Genomic DNA, 18,053 nt, shown 5'->3' on the forward strand with positions numbered 1-18,053 from the left:
TGGACTTTGTCAGTGGATGTAAAGTCAGTCTGGTTGTATTAATTTGTGCATTCAATGTGTACATGTGCCTAGAGATGACAATGGGTATATTTTACAAATCAAATCAATAAGATGGAAGAGTTCCCTTTTTTTGATGGAGCAAAGATGAATTATACAACACAAGAGCGAGAAATAGAAAGATAAAAGTCCAGTAATGTAAAAATAACTGATAGCTTCCTTGCTAATGACAGGTGGCCTTCAATTTGAGATTTTTAATGGAAACGCTTTGTGAATTGTGACTTTTTCCCCATGTATGTGACTATTTCCATGTAGCCCTTTTACAAGGTCAAATTGAGTCTCTCGCTAGACAACCACGCTTGTGGGGCTACTTGCTGACTCCTGCTGCATATTATCCAAAGATACTGTGGTGGTCAGTGGAGCAGTAGACAACTGACACTTTGAAGAAATGTCCTATATAACTTACCTGAATCAGCTCATATCTAAGTTTTGTTCCTCATTTCACAGAAACAAGCAAATGATCTTGTTGGTACCCTGATGAAATGTACACCTCACTACATCCGTTGCATCAAGCCCAATGAAACAAAGAAGCCTCGAGATTGGGAGGAGAGCAGGTACGAGTTAGCCAAGTATGGGGTGGGCAGAGCCAAAGTAACAGTCCAAACAAGACTTCCTTTGAGCAGCAGAAACATTTGTAATCACACAGCATGCCAGCAAATAGAACTGGGTACTCTAGACACAGTACTTGACAGAATCCTTCAGACCTGACATATAACCACTTACTCTACGGCCTCTCCTAAACTCTGAGGAAACACAGTAGTTTTGTTTGATTAGCATTAGTCATTAATGTGGTTAATCGTAGTCTTTCCCTAGCTAGTTGTGGGTAATCACAATTTACAGAATGTATTTGAGTAACTCCCGTAGTAATTAAGGGCTAAATTTTCAGAACAGTATAATAGGATTTACACAACTAAATCCTGGTACACACAAACAGAATGTAGCTTATAACTTTTGTTTGCTGCTTTGAAAAACCATAGCTTCTACTAGGTAGTTAAAACCCTAGCAGTCTGAGCAGAAGTCACTCTGGGTATGTCTACACTGTGATAAAAGGCCTGTGGTGCAGCCACAGCTGGCCCAGATCAGTGGGCTCAGGCTGCAGGGCTGTAAAATTGCAGTGTAGACATTTGGGCTTCAGGTGGAGCTCAGGCTCTGAGACCCCATTTTCCAACAATGTGTGTTGTTTTGCCATTGCTGAGGTAATTGGCAATGAAGTACAGGTAAATAGAATGCAACACACTGTGTGATACCATCCCCAGAGGTAAATTGACATCATCTAGCCTTATAACTATGAGCACTTTTCCCCAGTTTTTAAAACGAATGATCTCTCATTCATTAAACTGGATTTTATATTTATATTCTATGCATTGTGGTAAAGCCTCAAACACCCAGAAATTCTTCATAGTTGTTAGTGATGTCCCCAAGGAAAGGCAGATCTGCTCATATGCATATCCCTAAGCAAAACTGTAGTCTGCAGTTTGTTTCTGTAGTGAAGATTCATGGGACTGACCAAAGGGATTTTTTTGTTTTGCTGTTTTCCTTACATAGTATTGTTATCTTACTGCTGTGGGAAAGTTCAGTGACACTGGAAATAGAACATCTAAGTGGGTTGAAAGAGTCACAGTGATATTTTGCTGAACAATATTGGTTTAGCTTTAAAAAAGGAATATTTTCCTGGGGTCATTTAGTCTCATGCACCACACCGATGAACACATATTTGAAAAATTGTTGCGGCTGCATATATGATCTGCTTACAATTAGCCTGTTAATGGACTTCAAAAATATTGTTGTCTTGCTAAAGAAAGAACTTTACCCAGGGAAGCCTGTGTTACTGTGTACTACACAAACCCATGTCGCTCCAGGTTTGTACTTCATTTAAATAGTTTCAGAAACTGTAGCACTCTGCTTAAGATAGACCTTGTATCAAATCTAAGATTCAGCAGGATTAGTTGCTTATTCCAAAATTTGGGGTGTTTCTTGAAAATGTGTTTTTCTTTCGATTCTGGTACAGCTGCTTGGCCTGAAATTTTTCTGTATTAGCAGAATTCCTAGACCTTGACTCTGCTTGAGGTTGATGCCTAAGGGGAGATTTTTAAGAGTGTCTTTTTCCCAGGAAAAAAAAGGACAAAAAAGAAATGTTTAAGAAATGTAGTGTTGCTGGACACTGGTACTGGAAGAGTAGTAAGAAAAAGGGAGTTGTATTGTTGTTCCACTGCATTATTCCAGATGTGAACAGGAGGGAAAGCTATAAACAGGAAAATATATTTTTGAACATCATCTCTCTACTGTTACTACACCAGAAGCCTTGGAAGGGGTACAAAATCTACTTTGGTTCCTTGAACACTAACATTGAAATATGCAGCACTTTTTATAGTGAGTTTGAAGTCCAAAAAGCAACTTACATTGCTTAAGGAAACCATTTTTATAAACTTTTATTAAAAATAAAAAATGACTGGTGGGTTTTGTCATTGACAACATGGGATTTAAAAAATGAGAAATTATCCCCCTTTATAGTGTGAGTCATAGAACAGGAATGTCTCGATTTAAAAAAATCAATGGGCAAAAAAAAACATCCTGTACTTTAGAGGCTTGGAATGAAGCTAAACTTAGAAAATAACTCCAATGAAGCAACAATTGAGAGCAATGCTTAATTTGTGCGGGGCTTGCCAGGGCTGAGCCCCGGCACCTCTAGTCTTGGCAATTCATAGCCCCGGCACCTTTGGGTTTGGTTCGTCAGTTATGAATGTAAAAAAATTGCTTGAGTCCTGGCACCTTTTTCGCTACAAATTAAGCACTGATTGAGAGGTACCAGAATTTGAAATAGGTCTTTGTAAAGAATGGAAAGATGGTAAGCAAAATTATATACATAATTTAAAGAAGCATTTTTTTAATGCGGTGATTTGTTAAATTAATTGAAAAAATTTAGCAGTCCTGTTGTTTCTTATTGCAAGCTATTAAGATTTGGACCTTAAAAAAAATAATCAGTCATTTTAATACACACCCCCTCCAGCTCTCTGATGTGAATTATAAACATTCAGGAAATTAGGGAAATGCAGAGCAGTAAAGCAGGACTCCTACAACAGCAACAAAAGTTCACTGAAAGATAGTCCCTTATTCTGAGTTAATGTCTAAGCTTTAAGAAGTGGTCTAGCAGTATATACTTTTGTTTTTAAATTTAGAAAAATGTAAAATGTGCTCCCAAACTCCAGAAAGGGAGAATGAAGTCCCAAAGAGAAGCCCTTTCTTTTACATTCTATTTTCCCCTTTGAGATTTAAGATGAAATCCTCAGCTCCTGTGCAGAACTGAGGTAAAACGGCTTTTCACAGAGGAACTATAGAGCTGTCAGAGGAATGGAGTCTTCCCCTTCAGCCCATAGACAAGATACAGAGCACCTCCACAGCCTGCCTACAGCTGTTAGTTCAGCCTCTGGGACTGGTGCCAACCTACAAGGCTTGTGGCCATTAGAACTATGCAGTGTGTGGACTGCTGAGCATGCTCCAGCCACTCTTCCAGCCTGACACAAATCTTCCCTCTGTAATATGGCAGAGATAGGAGCCATGGTACCCAGGGACACACTGCTCAGCTTCTGCTTTCCAGCCCCTGGTACTCCAGAAGAGTGCTATTTTGGACCTTTGACCATCGAACTTGGCCCTTCTTGCACAGTATTGAGTCTGAATAGCCAAATATAAGATACTATGTTTAATTTTGAGCTATGTAAAGTGCAGGTGAAAATTAAAAATTTTCGACAAAAGAAAACAGGTTAGTCTCCCAACGTCCAGTGTCATCTCAGTATTTGGGGCATTTGTGTAGCTCAGAATTTACTTGGCTTTTTTTAATGGCCAAGTATTAGAGCCATGAACTGTGGACTAATCAAGTCCTGAATTATTCATTAGACCTTTAAACAAAAGGGAAAAAAGAATATCAAAGTAAAATTGGAAAGTTAAAGTTTTGGTTAAGGGACCTCTAAACAAATGAGAACAGGCTTAATCGAGTGCTCATCTTTCCCTAAACTGGGAAAAACTGTAATGAGATAAACTTACAAGGCAAAAGAACAGAAGAGCTACAATAACTCCATCCCAGTCTTGATGGGATCCACATTTTCATCCCACCATGTAGTGACGTACAGTTTGACTATTATTCCCTTTATACTTTGTGTGAGTGAGCGCACGCACATACACACACATGTGGTTCAGAACTACAGACGTTAAACAGAATATATAATTGTAAGGATACATACGTTTATAAAAAGGCTGAAAAGAAAGGGATTATAAATCTCACTGTGTTTTTCCCCACAGGGTAAAGCATCAAGTGGAATACCTAGGGCTGAAAGAAAATATTCGAGTAAGGAGAGCAGGCTATGCGTACAGACGGGTATTCAAAAAGTTTTTGCAGAGGTACAGTATTACAGGCATTGCAGTATTGCTGTACAGTGGTTTGCTACATGGGTGCGGAAAAGAGAAAGAAAGAAAAGCCACAAGCCCTGAAAAAGTTTCTAGTTTCTCCCATTAGCTTTAACTGTGCAGTATTCAGTTTATATAGAGATTTAAAGGAACAAAGGCTTTTAAAGCCAACTTTTTGCCATTGAGAAGTATCATGTTCTTCTCTCAACTTACCTAAAGTATCAATTCCTACTGCACTGCTATGGATCTCTCAGAGGTAAGAGTTAAAGTCTATGGGAATAGAGAACTAGAAAAGTGTTCAGTAGCATATGCTCCAGTCTATGAAACCCACACTCCTTTGAATGGCTAGCTCTGTATTTGTACATTAACATCTATCTCTTTGCTGAGACTCTCTTAAATTATAGTAATTTCAATCAAATAATAATATATATTCCAGCCTTTGGTGGAATAATTGACACACAGCTACCCAGGATCAAATTGAGACATCTTATGATAGATCAGCAAGCTGGTACTTTTTTTATTTTTTTTTTAAACTTTTAAACTTTAAATCTTGTATTTGAGAATCTAAGCTTTAATTCTAAAATAATATTGTTGCAAAGGCTGAGATAAACAGATCACCCAACATTTCCCACAGAGCGGAACAGAATCACTCAAGATAGCGGATAGATCTAAAATAATGAGCATGGACATCTTGTTTTCATCCGTCATCATGAGAGCCTCAGCCAAGAAGAACTGTTCAGTCTCAGTACCATACTCTGGTGCAAAACCAGATTTGCTGGGATCAAGAAAATCCAAGGAATGATGCACCAAGAAACAAAACGTTGCTTCCTTTTTGGAAGCAACATTCTTAGTGACAGTGCTGCCGGCATGAAGCAGAGTCCTGCCCAGAAACCTCATGATTTTTAGCATGTGTCTCCTCTTTTTTGAAAACAATGGGTAAAATTAATTGGTGATGTACCTCCAGAGTATTTTCAGGGATTAATTTAGCCCCTTTTCTGGGATAATTCATCGTGGAACAATCCTTCACATGATTTAATCTGCTCCCAGTCTTCTAGTAAAACATAAATGTACTTCATATTGTGTTAGCCCACCTCAGAATGTTATGCTGAAGAAATACAACTTGCAGAATGAAGCACTTTCTGCTTACTAGATAGAATAAGCAACCAATAATGCATGTTAAATCTAGTGTCCGCTAGATAATAGCTGAACATTGACTATGTATTGGGCCCATGCAGATTCAAAAACTCTCTGAATGAAAGCTCTGCCCAGTGAAAGCCTAACGGCACTTAGGGAAGAAGGTGAATAGATTTCTACTCTTACAGGCAGAGATCCACAGGCAGTCTTAGTCCATGAAATCTCCCTGCAGTAGGATTTAGCTCTTTGCTTCAGTGCAGTTTGGTAAAGTTTAACTTCTTGTTGTGAGTAAAAATCTTCCTGCACCCTTTCCATTCACAGTTACCTAACATCCAGAACAAGCTCTGTTTTGACACCATGAGTCAGTGTGAGTAAAAGTGGGCTGAGGCATGGGATGGACAGGAAATGCATGTTTGTGCAGTTGTTTTCATTGGGAGCTCCTTGGCAGCTCTATGTAAGTGGAGATTTCTGGGCTGAATGGACTTTTATGTCTGAAATTTTCATTTGCATGTGAAAAGCCAAAGTCACTGAAAAGGCCTGTGTGTTTTAAAGCATAACCAATCCAAGAGCTAAGCCCCATACTCCCATATTTAGACATATGACCTAACTGCTTATTGTGCATTTATAATGGATTCTTTTTTTGGCAGTCATGATTTGGCATTTTTTCAAAGGCATTTTAAACCCAGGCTCAGCACTTGTGCCTGAATCACACTTCCACCTCATATTGCATGAGCTCGAAAAGCCCAGATAGAGGGACATTAATACTACTGATTGAAATGGACACCATCATAGAATACACAGAGATGTGTTTGAGGAGAGTGCTGTGCCACATGGCAATGCACAATATAATACCACCATACATTATTACATATTATAGAATAATGTGGCTGACCGGAAACACAGACACCTCACAGCATTCAGTGTGTGAAGTGATCGTGGTGGATATAACTGGGAGGAAAAAAAGAGTTTCAAAGTTTTTTTTATATAGCTTTGAAGATTACTATTTATATTAAAAATATTTTATTCGCTGATTTCCACCCCTACCACTCCCCCCCAAAATGGCTAGAATTTGTGATATGAAACATGTGTAAGACAGATTCAGAGGGAATATGCAAGATAGTATAACTTAGTTTTTCTTACACTGACTTAGTCTCCCTTATATTAAGATTCCTTACACTGACTTAAACCCACTGTACTGATGAATTTACATGCTGAACAGCCAGAAGAAACTGGAAATTAAGCAGGGTAGGAACCTCTTTAACTTAGAGCTCCTTCTTGTTACTCCTCCACATAAATTACACTAATGTTAGATATCCTGCTACATCAGGATGGGTTTACCTATGTCTAAGAGTTTTAGAGGGACCTAGTATTGTCCAACTTACACCATCTTGCATATTACTTCAGCATTTGACCCTTAAACATTTATAAATAGAGCTGGTCCAGTTAGTCATTACAGATGTAGTTCCTTTTGTTGTTCACAAATTCTCCCAGTTTTCTTCTAGTACGTGCTGTTCGTGAGTTTTTTCTTAAGTTTGGGCAAGTAATTTGCATACTTTGGGTTGTTCACAGTCTGTTGCCTGTCACTGTTATTTGTGATGTGTGGTTTGTCATTTACGTCGCATGGCATCTGATCCATGTCTGGGAAATGTTTTAGACAGAAGAACAATGAAAAATGAGCTTTTCTAATAAATAACCATTTGTGCAGTTTCAGGGTCTGGACACATTGTCACTAACACCCAGAGGCTGCCTCAAGGAACTCAGGAATCATAGTGAACCAAACGCAACACTTTATCACTGATTTTCCCCCCTCACTATTCAAATAGTTCCACTAATAAACATGTATTTACATTGTACCCCAGCATGCCTGGCAGGCCTCAGGAAAACAAAGTTGTGATAAGGTTGTCCAAAATGGAGATGAATATAAGATTGATTTTGAGGGGCAATTGTCTGCTGCTCTGTTTCCAGTCTAGTTCACAAAGCAGCCCAAAAGTGCTTCAAAAGTTACTTATCCACAGGTATGCTGAGACATATAAAGCCTAGCCCAGTGGTTCTCAAACTTTTTTACTGGTGACCCTTTTCACATAGCAAGCCTTTGAGTGTGACCCCCCTTATAAATTAAAAACACTTTTTTATATATTTAACACCATTATAAATGCTGGAGGCAAAGCAGGGTTGGGGTGGAGGTTGACAGCTCGCGACCCCCCCATGTAATAATCTGGCAACCCCTTAAGGGGTCCTGACCTCCAGTTTGAGAACCCCTGACTTAGCCCATCGGTGGGCAGTAAAACAAGAAAGCATTGTGACTCTGTTTCTATCTTCTATATCTATCATGTTTCTATCTAGTTAACCGTTAGAAAACTGGGCAGTTCCCATGTTGTTGTAACCTGGGAGTTAGATAATTTCCAAGGTTTAAGGAGGATGCTATGTGTCTTCATGCCATAGAGAAGAGAGGCCAGCAGTGAATCCCACCCTGTCCTGCCTCTTTCCTTCCATGAATCACCACTTCTCCTGTGGCTGGTTCTCTCAGGCAGAAGCTGCCTGTCTCTGTTACTGGGTTCCATGTTCTCCCTCACTCTACAAAACAGCAGGGTGGTACTGAGATACTCATCCAAGACACACCATTCCCCACCTGCCACATGCCTAGTCTGTTCCCTATTACAGCACTTCCCTCCGACCTCATATTCTTGTTGTGGCCAGTTACAAAGCACCCCAATCTTGAGCAGGTGGTCATCATCATAGTCCCTCCCCACCCTCCTGTAGGAGAGGTCACGCCAGGGGCCTCCTGGTACAGAGCAGGCCAGCTGCTGACAATAGCTGGGCTGGGAGAGTGAGGCTGGCTACTAGCTTAGAAATTAGAGGTGCTTCACAAATAGCCTTAACAAGGATTAGAAGAGGGGAATGGAGAAGGGTTGGAATGGGAAACAGGCCATGTGTTTGGGGTGGAATCAGTGAGGTGCCAAGGATGAGTTACTGATTACTTCAGTATAGATACTGCTGATGAACCTATTTATCCAAGGGTTAAGGAAGCAAAGCTTGACGTATGTGTTTTAGTCACCTGCTATTGGCTTAGGGAGACTGGAAGAGTTGGGACCAAGGACATTCATACTGGACAGCACCACTTTGGTTAAAGTGAAAACCCATAAATTTGTGTGTCCTTCCACATCCCTTTCATAAGCACTGTGACAACACAGAACAGAGGGGTTAACCCTAGGGACAGTACTGGTTGAGAGCCAGTGGCATTCTTCTCCTGCTGTGTGTGTGATGCCAAGTCTTAATATTTTTCTTCTCTCTTACTGCTGTCTCAGATATGCCATTCTGACCAAAGCAACCTGGCCTTCCTGGAAAGGAGATGAGAAAAAGGGGGTTCTCCACCTGCTCCACTCAGTCAATATGGACCCTGATCAATACCAGCTTGGGAAAACTAAGATCTTCATCAAAGCTCCAGAGTCTGTGAGTATGACTCATCCTGAGCCTTTGCACATGGCACAATTTGGTTGGCGTATGTACACTTCTGCCTTCTCCAGATGTGCAAGAGGCCTGTGTGGGCAGGACCTGAGGGGGCTGGAATAATATAATTCTAGCCAGGCTTGACAGGTCACACACAGGTCTGCTCTGAGGATAGAGGCAAGATTTACAGGTGCTTTTATAATGGGTGCAATATGTAATAAGGCTGCTGCATGACTACTTGTAACACAGTGAGCATGAGAAAGTCGTCCTAAGGAAGGCAAGGTAGGATGCAAGGATACTTTGGAAAGGAGGCTCCATTACACAGCACACGAGGGTTACATGGGACATGGTTTGCACTTAGTTGGTTGTATGATAAATTGTAATATGCAGGGGAGTCAAGCTATGAAACCATATGTGTAACCATTAGAACAAGAAATAAAGCAAGTATTATTTGATCAATCACAAATTTAAATAATGAGGGGTAGAGTCAGCGCAGAGAAAATGCCCAAAATATTACGGAGAAGAAATTGTTTTGTATTTACTAGACCAGCATCAAATGTTCTGGCATGACTGAGATTTGAGAGATGACACCATATGAGCATTAGTGAGCTGGACTATTTATCCCAATACTCGCGGAACTCTTGTTGAAAAAAAATCAAGTTCAACAACTTTTGTTGAAAAAAAAATTCTTCTTTTTACATTTATTATTCAAAAAAGATCCTTCTTAATGGGAAAACATATTCCATTCAGCATCATGTAGTCCTTTTCAGTCTTGAGACAATCAGACTTTTGGAACACAGTCACATTAATTAGGGATGGAAAAAGACCTATTAGCTCACGTAGAGCCTGATCCAACACCCATTGAAGTCAACAAAAGTCTTTCTCTGTGGACTTCAGTGGACAATATTTCAGGGCCTGAGTCAGTGGAGGACTGTTCCCATTCCAGTACATTTTTTCTGATGGTGTTGCCACGATTTCCCTTGAAAGAATATTACACAGCCTAATATATCATGAAGGCTGATTGGAAAAATGTATGTCAAAACTTGTTTTCTACTGAGAATTGGATTTTTAACTTAATTAAAATATTCACAGGAGGTATTTGCTTTCCTCACATTTTCAGTTTTTTTCATTGGAAAAACTAAACCTGACTTTTTGGGGATTTTGGCAGGTTTTGGCTGAGAACAAAAAAAAATTCTGTTTTGACAAAAAGTTGAAATTTTCCACGGAGGGAGGGAGATGCACATTTTCCAGCCAGCTCCTAGATGGCATATCTTCCCAGAAAAAAGTACCCACCCACTGGCATCATGGTATTGTCCTATTAAATTATCCAAACTATTAAAAGGGTCACATTAATTTTGAGAGAAGTGAAGCTTTAGATGACTCATGTAGGCTTATATTTTGTCTCTCTCAAAATAAAAGGAGGCATGTGATTGTTACGGGGGAAAACATTTGATTTGCTAGAAGGAGTGTGAAAGGAACTAACCATGTAATGAATACATTTTATTAAAGAATTTCTCTTGTATTTTTGTTTCACAACTTATCTTACAGTGACCAGCACTTTTTTTATCTTAATGTTTTTATTAGATGAGGGAGAGTGTGACTTTGATGGCCTTAAATTACAGCTGTTGGGCTGCTTTGCTTTGCTATACTGCAATTAGTATGACTGTTAGCAAAAAAATAAAAATGGTATGTGCTGACAGGATGCAACATCAGTAATGTTGCTATAACCTGAAGTGCACTGATTAAGGGTGTGACCATGCCCCCATTGAAGTTGATTGAAGTTTTGCTTTTGACCTAACTAGAAGTCCTAGAGCCTGTGTGCTGAAATCCTATCTATGCTTGCATCATTGTGAAGGGACTTCTATAAGCTTTCTGTAGATGGAGAGTTGCCAGCTAACAGTGAAGTAAGGTTTTATGAATGGCAGACAGGAGGCCATTTCCATTACACACCTGAATAAATAACTGTCTTCACGTACAAGGGAAAGTGAGACCCAGAGAAAATGTTTTTTATTAGATTGTGGTTTTCTTTGTTTAATATCAATTTGTACAACCCCCCCCCCCCCCCCCATATTTATAGCATTTCTACATCTTTGCAAGATTTGAGGAGCTAAACTGAGCAAAGGGTTTTTAAAAGTCTGAGTCTGCTGCTTGATCTCATGGTTTTTACTGTTTTTCAGGGATCTATTATTGGCTGCTTGAAACAAACTGCTCATGGCAGTTTAACAAACAACAGCAAGAGACAGTAAGCACCAATCTGGACAATATTTTTGTGATTTAATCATTCTATAGTTAGCTGGGTGGTCGTGCTGATAATAAAACCAGCACTAACAAAGAAGGAGAAATTTTCTCCTATAAAAAAGGCAGCCTTCTAACAATGAAATTTACAGTGCCATACATTGATGCAGTGAAATACATTATATTCCATGGCAATTATGAAAATTGCTTTTCTGAACAATTCTAGTAAGTCAAGTCTGTACATTTGGCTGGATTAAAACAAGTACTCTTTCAGCCTCTTATGACTATTATCCAGAATCTCATTCACTAATTAAAAAAAAAAAAAAATTCTGAGCCTATGATGGGTGTTTCCTCAGAGCGCCACTGAGAAAAAGGAACCATCCCAAGAATTTCGGTTTATGTCCATTTCACTCATATGCCTACATTTATTCTCCTGGGTCCTGGATTAGCCAACCTAGAATATGCCATAGGAATCCAATTTTGTGGGTGGCTGGTGCATGGTTATTTCTGGGTTTTGCACTTGCATAAGAGATAGGATAACCAGATATCAAGTGTGAAAAATCGGGATGGGGTTGGGCAGGAGGTAAAAGGGTCCTCTATAAGACAAAGTCCCTAATATCAGGATAGTCCGAATAATATCGGGACGTCTGATCATTCTAAGAAGGGGACAAACATTTCTGACAGGATAGCGCCCAGGTACCAACTACATCTTCTGTAATTATTTTTTGTGATGTCACCTCTTGTGTTACGTTATACCATGAATGGTTCACGACATCACACTAATATTTAAGGCTGTAATTTAGGAGGCTACATTAGATTACCCACACATCATACAAGGAGAGAGGGGAAAAAAGGAGAGAAACTATAGTTCCGCACAGTATGTATCAAAACGTAAAAGTCACTGTCAGCTTTTGTGTCCTATTTCATTTATAGCTATATACACAGAGTTGAGGAGGGTATTTTTTATGTTTATGGGTGTGATTCAATACAGAATAATCAATTGCAGGGGCTGTCTGTTCTTTATTAAAAACTATCAGATTAATGCATTTTAGTGTGAGTTCAGTGTTTGAGTGGGGATTTTTTATTTCACACACAGTTTTGAGGCACTAAATAGTTCAGACGCACAGAAGTAAAACACGTTTCTAAAAGGAGTGTGGTAGCATTTCCATATTTTTTTGTATTGAAGTGCCACATTAACTTACCTCATTTCTACATATACATTGAAAATTTTTATTTTCTGCCCACATCATTTTAGTACCCACAAAACAAACATTGACTGCACTCTCTAAAAAGGATTTAGTGTTTGTATTTTTAAAGCACAGCACTCCCTGTATTACATATCAGAAGTTTGGGGGAAGAGATAGCGTTTTAATATTTTAAATACGCTTCTTTAGCATTTCACTAACAACCACTGAGGTTGTCACCACCACAGGAACCTCTTGACATTATTCTGGTGTGTCCATAATGGTCCCAAATGCAAAATCTCTATCAGGCTTGAGTCTAATCCACAGTACATGATCACACAATTGCATTATATCTTGGCAAGTGGGCCATTGTCTGAATTTCTGCATGGAGTCAAACCTAGGACTTGCTCTGTGTCAGCAGCAATGTTAGTAAGTCAAATATTGATTCTGACAATGAAAACATTAAACATGCACTGCTGACATCAGTTACTTCTGTTTTTTTAATCAGATATGAAACTTGTTAGATTGGCCAGACCTAATTTTAACCATAAGATGAGCTGCAAAGCTTGTTACAAATAAATGTGAAGAGCAGAAGCAGCCATTATGATCTTCTAAATGTGACCTCCTGCATAACACCGGCCAGAGAATTTCATCCAGTAATTCCTGCATCAAGCGGTGTTTGAACTAGAGTATATCTTTGAAGAAGAGATCAGGATTGTGTGTTTTCTTTGCAACACAACTGATATCACAAGCACCTACCCTGTTTTTTTCAGATATTATGCTTTAGAGGGAAACCAAACTGAAAATCATGCTTCAGTGTGAAACTTTTGAGCTACAGTTTTTACACTAGCCCTTCAAGTGATTACATTTGTGCATTTGGCAACGTTTTGTGTAGAGTCAGTTTTACTGTTTTCTTGATGCTCAGTTCCACTTCCTGCCCATGGCAACATCACTCCAATGCACTATTCAACATCCAGAACGCCCCTGCAGTTCTGAGGAGTTTAGAGACTGGGAGGACTTCTCTCAGTGCTGCTGCTGCTGAAGAAGCTGGCAGACAGGCAGCCATGTGTACAGAGGAGTGGCAGTGATGCTTTTAGACCTGCCTATTGTCTCTTGCAGAAAAGCCCCTGATAACAGAGGCAAGTGAGCTGAAAACCCCTCCTAAAATATAATTAATCTTCCCAGTTATTTGACTGGTATAATTTTAAAACTTGCTCCATTCTCAGTGGATTCTCCCTTAAGACCAACTTCCCATCCTAGGTTTTGTGTAAAAGCTTTATATTTACCATATGATTTCACTTTGGTAGTCTAGTTACTTTGCTGAACATGCAGAAAAGATCTGTTTGCTTTAAAACCCACATTGGATTACATTGGATAGGCATGACATTATTTTTCTTTTGGTAGCATCCATGGTTTCAAACCCCACGACTTTGAAAGACATACACACAAGCCAGCTAATCTTTTAAAATAATATCTTTTATGGAATTAAAACAGCCAACATACACTGGGAATTGGCAGCTTTTTGCCCCCTCTTAGGTTATATTTTAAGCATTTTTTATGAAATTTCCTAATTCATAGATAATTCATAGGAAAAGAGGAAATTTAGAGTCTTTGGTTTTCTATCTCAGAAAACAAGTGTCATGAGAATTCCAGCAGCCTTTTCTAAGAAACACCCTACAAAAATATAAAAACCAAGAGCCCCTGGCTGGCATAACTGATTTTAAAATGAAAAGAGAATAACCTAGTTTTAGAGGCTTCCCTTTTCATATGGAGTAAGGAGCAGAATTCATCACCTTGCTGGATTAATTTGTGTAAATCTCATGGAATTTTTGAAGCAGTCAGGCCTGTGTCTACACTATAACTTTTAATTGGTTTAGTGCCCACTTAGTGCCACGATTGGCTGTAAGCATGGTTTTGTCCACTCATAGCACTGTCACGTTGGACCATTTTCCTACTATTTTTTGGAGATCTCTATTCGCAGTTCCATGTGTTGTGAAGTTTTATGGTCTGTTTGTATTCCTGGCATAACACATTGACATGCCTGTCTCTCAACCAAAATCCAGCAACCACATGAAGTATTCTGTGACCGTGGAAAACAATAGACATATCTTCATGAAGGACCTTTCCCTGATTTCTACAGGATCTTCATGACCCACTTGTGGATATACTGGGATTTTGCATATTTGCAGGGGAGAAACATACATACTGTTTGGCAACAGCCCCCAAAATATTTGTCAACGGACAACTTCAGTAGGAAATAGTTATGGTTGAAAATGTCAGCATCGTTAAGGTCTACCTAATGCCTCAAAAATATGTTATCATTTCCATAGATAATAACTCAGAAGTCTAGAAATGAACATTTGAGCATGCAGACACTATGCTCATGCCATATATTCCTCCCCACCCAACTTTATCTTTGACTCTATGAGTTGTATATATACACACACACAGTTAAGAATTCCTAGGATATTATAAAATCCTATTTCCTTATCAAGGGTCTAACTTCCAATGTGCTATAACTAACATATAGTACCCTGTTACGTATTTAAAAAAAAAACTAAAAAGCAGCGCGGTTGTTAGTGAACACTAGAGGCATACCGACCACGTAGATAGGTCAGCATACGCTTATCGGAACTTAAGACACCATTCCATAAATCCAAGGTGTTGCTTTCTATTCCTAAGAGCAACTTAACTCCTCAAACACATCCTATGAACTGAAAGCTAATGGAGCTCTGACATGTGGTAAATGGGGAATTTAACTAAAATGGGAAATCTTTAGTTATAATTATATAAGTGACATATAATTTCTTACGTATGGATTGCGAAGAAAATAGTGTTTCAGAACACAACAACGGGGCAACCTCAAGAATTTCTGGATATCGCATCCAGGGAAATTTCCCAGAAACCCCGTAAAACCTTGCCAAGGATCAGTATATCATGCACAGATTCACTGATCCCGATCCAAGCCATGTCTGCCAGGGAACCTGCCAGGGAACCCCGAGTAACTTGGACCCACAGAACCATCCAGGGGGCTTCCACTACTGAAGAGTGTAACCAAGAGGCACAAGGAGTTTGAAATTCAGACTTGGACAGTGCAGGAGCTAGTATTTATCCACCCTCTGATGCCTCCTGTATGTGAAATGAGAGGGCAGTATCAAGTTATGGATCCATTATGACGTGTTATCTAGGACAAGACCAGCCACCTCCTGTACTCTGGCAATGTCATGCCCAGATTCAGCCAAGAAGCAGCAAATGCAGGAGGGCAGGTCATGCAGTACGACTGAGCAGGGCCCACTAGAGAATCACAGCCTAAAGTTGCGATAGCAGTGCTGCAGGGAGAAAAGACTATCCCTATTCACCGTCCTCCAGACTTTGGCAGCAGGAGTAGGGGGTAGACTCTACATGAGCCATCGTTGCCCATATCACCATCAGAGGACACTTCCTCCTTTCCCTGCAAGAGCTTTCTTTCCCAGTCTGATGCTGGGCCCACTGACAGTGGTTGTAAGGCACTCTTGGTTCTGGAGTGTAACAAATAGGTGGCATCCAGGGAGGTTGAAAGTGAAATGTGGATTTTTCCAAGCTCACTTATTCCTCACCTAAAGTTTTTGACCTATTTTTCCTCTTTATCTGTAGCTGTTTTTGCTTGAAGAGATGAGAGAAAGGAAGTATGATGGATATGCTCGGGCAATCCAGAAGGCATGGAGGAAATACATGGCCAGGAAGAAGTATGTACAAATGAGAGAAGAAGGTATGTCTTTACTTCTAATGCTGTAGGAGCTATCCCAGAGCCAGAAACAGAGCATGATTCAAATGAGCAAAGTAATATCTCCTATCCTGGAGTGCAAACTCTTGCATTGCTTTGTTTAAGGTTGAGTGCATTTTGCTAACAATTTGAAGTGGTAGGGATAGAAGTTATCTAGTAGTGAGGGAGAGAGCTTTCCACAACTAAACAGAAGCTGGGACTTGGGACTAATACAAATTCCATCCTAGAGTTTGTCATGCTTTATTGCCTTCCTGGGCAATAGCAAAACACTTCTACAAGCTCTTAACTCTAAACCAAAGGTGAGGTGTGCATGTTTTGAAAAATGTCTGATGCTTATTAGAAAACAAATCTGTTATGATGGCAGAGGACTTTGAGTAATAATTCAGGTTTCGTGGATTGGTGCTAGATATAGATACTATTTCATTTCCAGGGACAAATCTTGCTAAGCAATATAGTTCTACAACTCCTTTCTTTCTTTCTTTCTTTCTTTCTTTCTTTTTTGGTAGTTGTTCTTAGAGATAGTTCCACAGGGATCAGGTTTGCATCAGAACTTCCCCTAATTCTGGAGGTGGCTCTCCATTCTGGGCAAAGTATTTAAATAGGTATGGCTTTCAAAGCACACATCTGCCTGTCAAAAGGATTACCAGCTTAACCAGTGCCTTTTTTCACCTGCCAGATTTGCCTAAATTTTCTTCTAATGTTAAGCTCCTCTTGAAGCCCTGTGAGCTCTTTCTTTTCATGAATTTAGAAAGTTCTTTGGTTAGCAGTATTTATTAATGTATTCTTTTGGTGTTCAAGCCTCAGATCTGTTGCTGAACAAGAAAGAGAGAAGGCGAAATAGCATCAACAGGAACTTTATTGGGGACTACATAGGCATGGAGGAACATCCAGAGCTACGTCAGTTTGTAGGGAAACGGGAGAAGATTGATTTTGCAGACACGATTACTAAATATGACAGGCGATTTAAGGTATGGTTACAAAAAAACCTCATGATCCTTGGTCTAGTCATGCTGTCTAAGTTATGAAGCAGTGTTTTTTAGGAACTACCCTATAAAGGAAACTCCACCATGCTTGGAAAACATCAATTTCTGATTGTAAATAGGGTATAGGGCAGTTCCATACAACCTGGGATTTCAGATCTGAAGGAAAACTGTCACTCTTGGGACTAACGGATAGAGGATGCCATCACATTCTTTAGCCATGGTCCATGTTATATCATTTTCAAACTTTCTGTCCCAAGGACAGAAGGGGCTGTGGCAGATGCTGGGTAGAAAGTGGTGTTGGAATTAAGAAATAGAGAATAAGGAGCAAAGCTCTATCTTTATCTAAATGCAATCCAAGCTGAATAACATTCACCCACTTCTCTACATCCTCCTTCCACTGCCCCCCAAACAAAATAAATCTGGTACATTATGTATCTGTGACCCATTCATGTCCTTCTTATTTAGCTAATTTCGGGTGTCTGTGTATTTTGATGATGCTGTACATCTATATTTTTTCAAATCATTTCACATTTCAGGGCGTGAAACGAGACCTTGTCCTCACTCCAAAGTGCATATATCTGATTGGGCGTGAAAAGGTGAAGCAGGGGCCAGAAAAAGGCCTGGTGAAGGAGGTGTTAAAGCGGAGGATTGAGGTGGAAAGAATTCTTTCTGTTTCCCTAAGGTCAGTGCCTGGCCAGGTTCTTTCTGTTGGCAGAGAAAAATCATGTAGGAACAGGAGAGGGGAGGTTGTTTACTAGGGCTGGAATTATATAAGCACTATTCAGTGAATTTGAAAATTAACAAAGGCAAGGGGACTGGCAGTTCTGAAACCAAACTGCTTTTCCATTCTTA

The 18,053-nt window shown here is 39.6% G+C and overlaps 1 protein-coding gene across 1 annotated transcript in view; it reads left to right on the forward strand.

The window, feature by feature from the left end:
• MYO1E (myosin IE) overlaps positions 1 to 18,053 on the forward strand; it is a 156,801-nt gene that overhangs the window by 109,893 nt on the left and 28,855 nt on the right. The window contains exons 17-22 of the mRNA XM_077829324.1: positions 505 to 611; positions 4,351 to 4,449; positions 8,895 to 9,039; positions 16,089 to 16,203; positions 17,017 to 17,186; positions 17,738 to 17,883. Of these exons, the coding sequence (XP_077685450.1) occupies positions 505 to 611; positions 4,351 to 4,449; positions 8,895 to 9,039; positions 16,089 to 16,203; positions 17,017 to 17,186; positions 17,738 to 17,883 (782 nt within the window). The remainder of the gene's footprint in view (positions 1 to 504; positions 612 to 4,350; positions 4,450 to 8,894; positions 9,040 to 16,088; positions 16,204 to 17,016; positions 17,187 to 17,737; positions 17,884 to 18,053) is intronic.

Source organism: Eretmochelys imbricata, chromosome 10, assembly GCF_965152235.1.
Source record: "Eretmochelys imbricata isolate rEreImb1 chromosome 10, rEreImb1.hap1, whole genome shotgun sequence".
Classification (NCBI taxonomy): domain Eukaryota; kingdom Metazoa; phylum Chordata; order Testudines; family Cheloniidae; genus Eretmochelys; species Eretmochelys imbricata.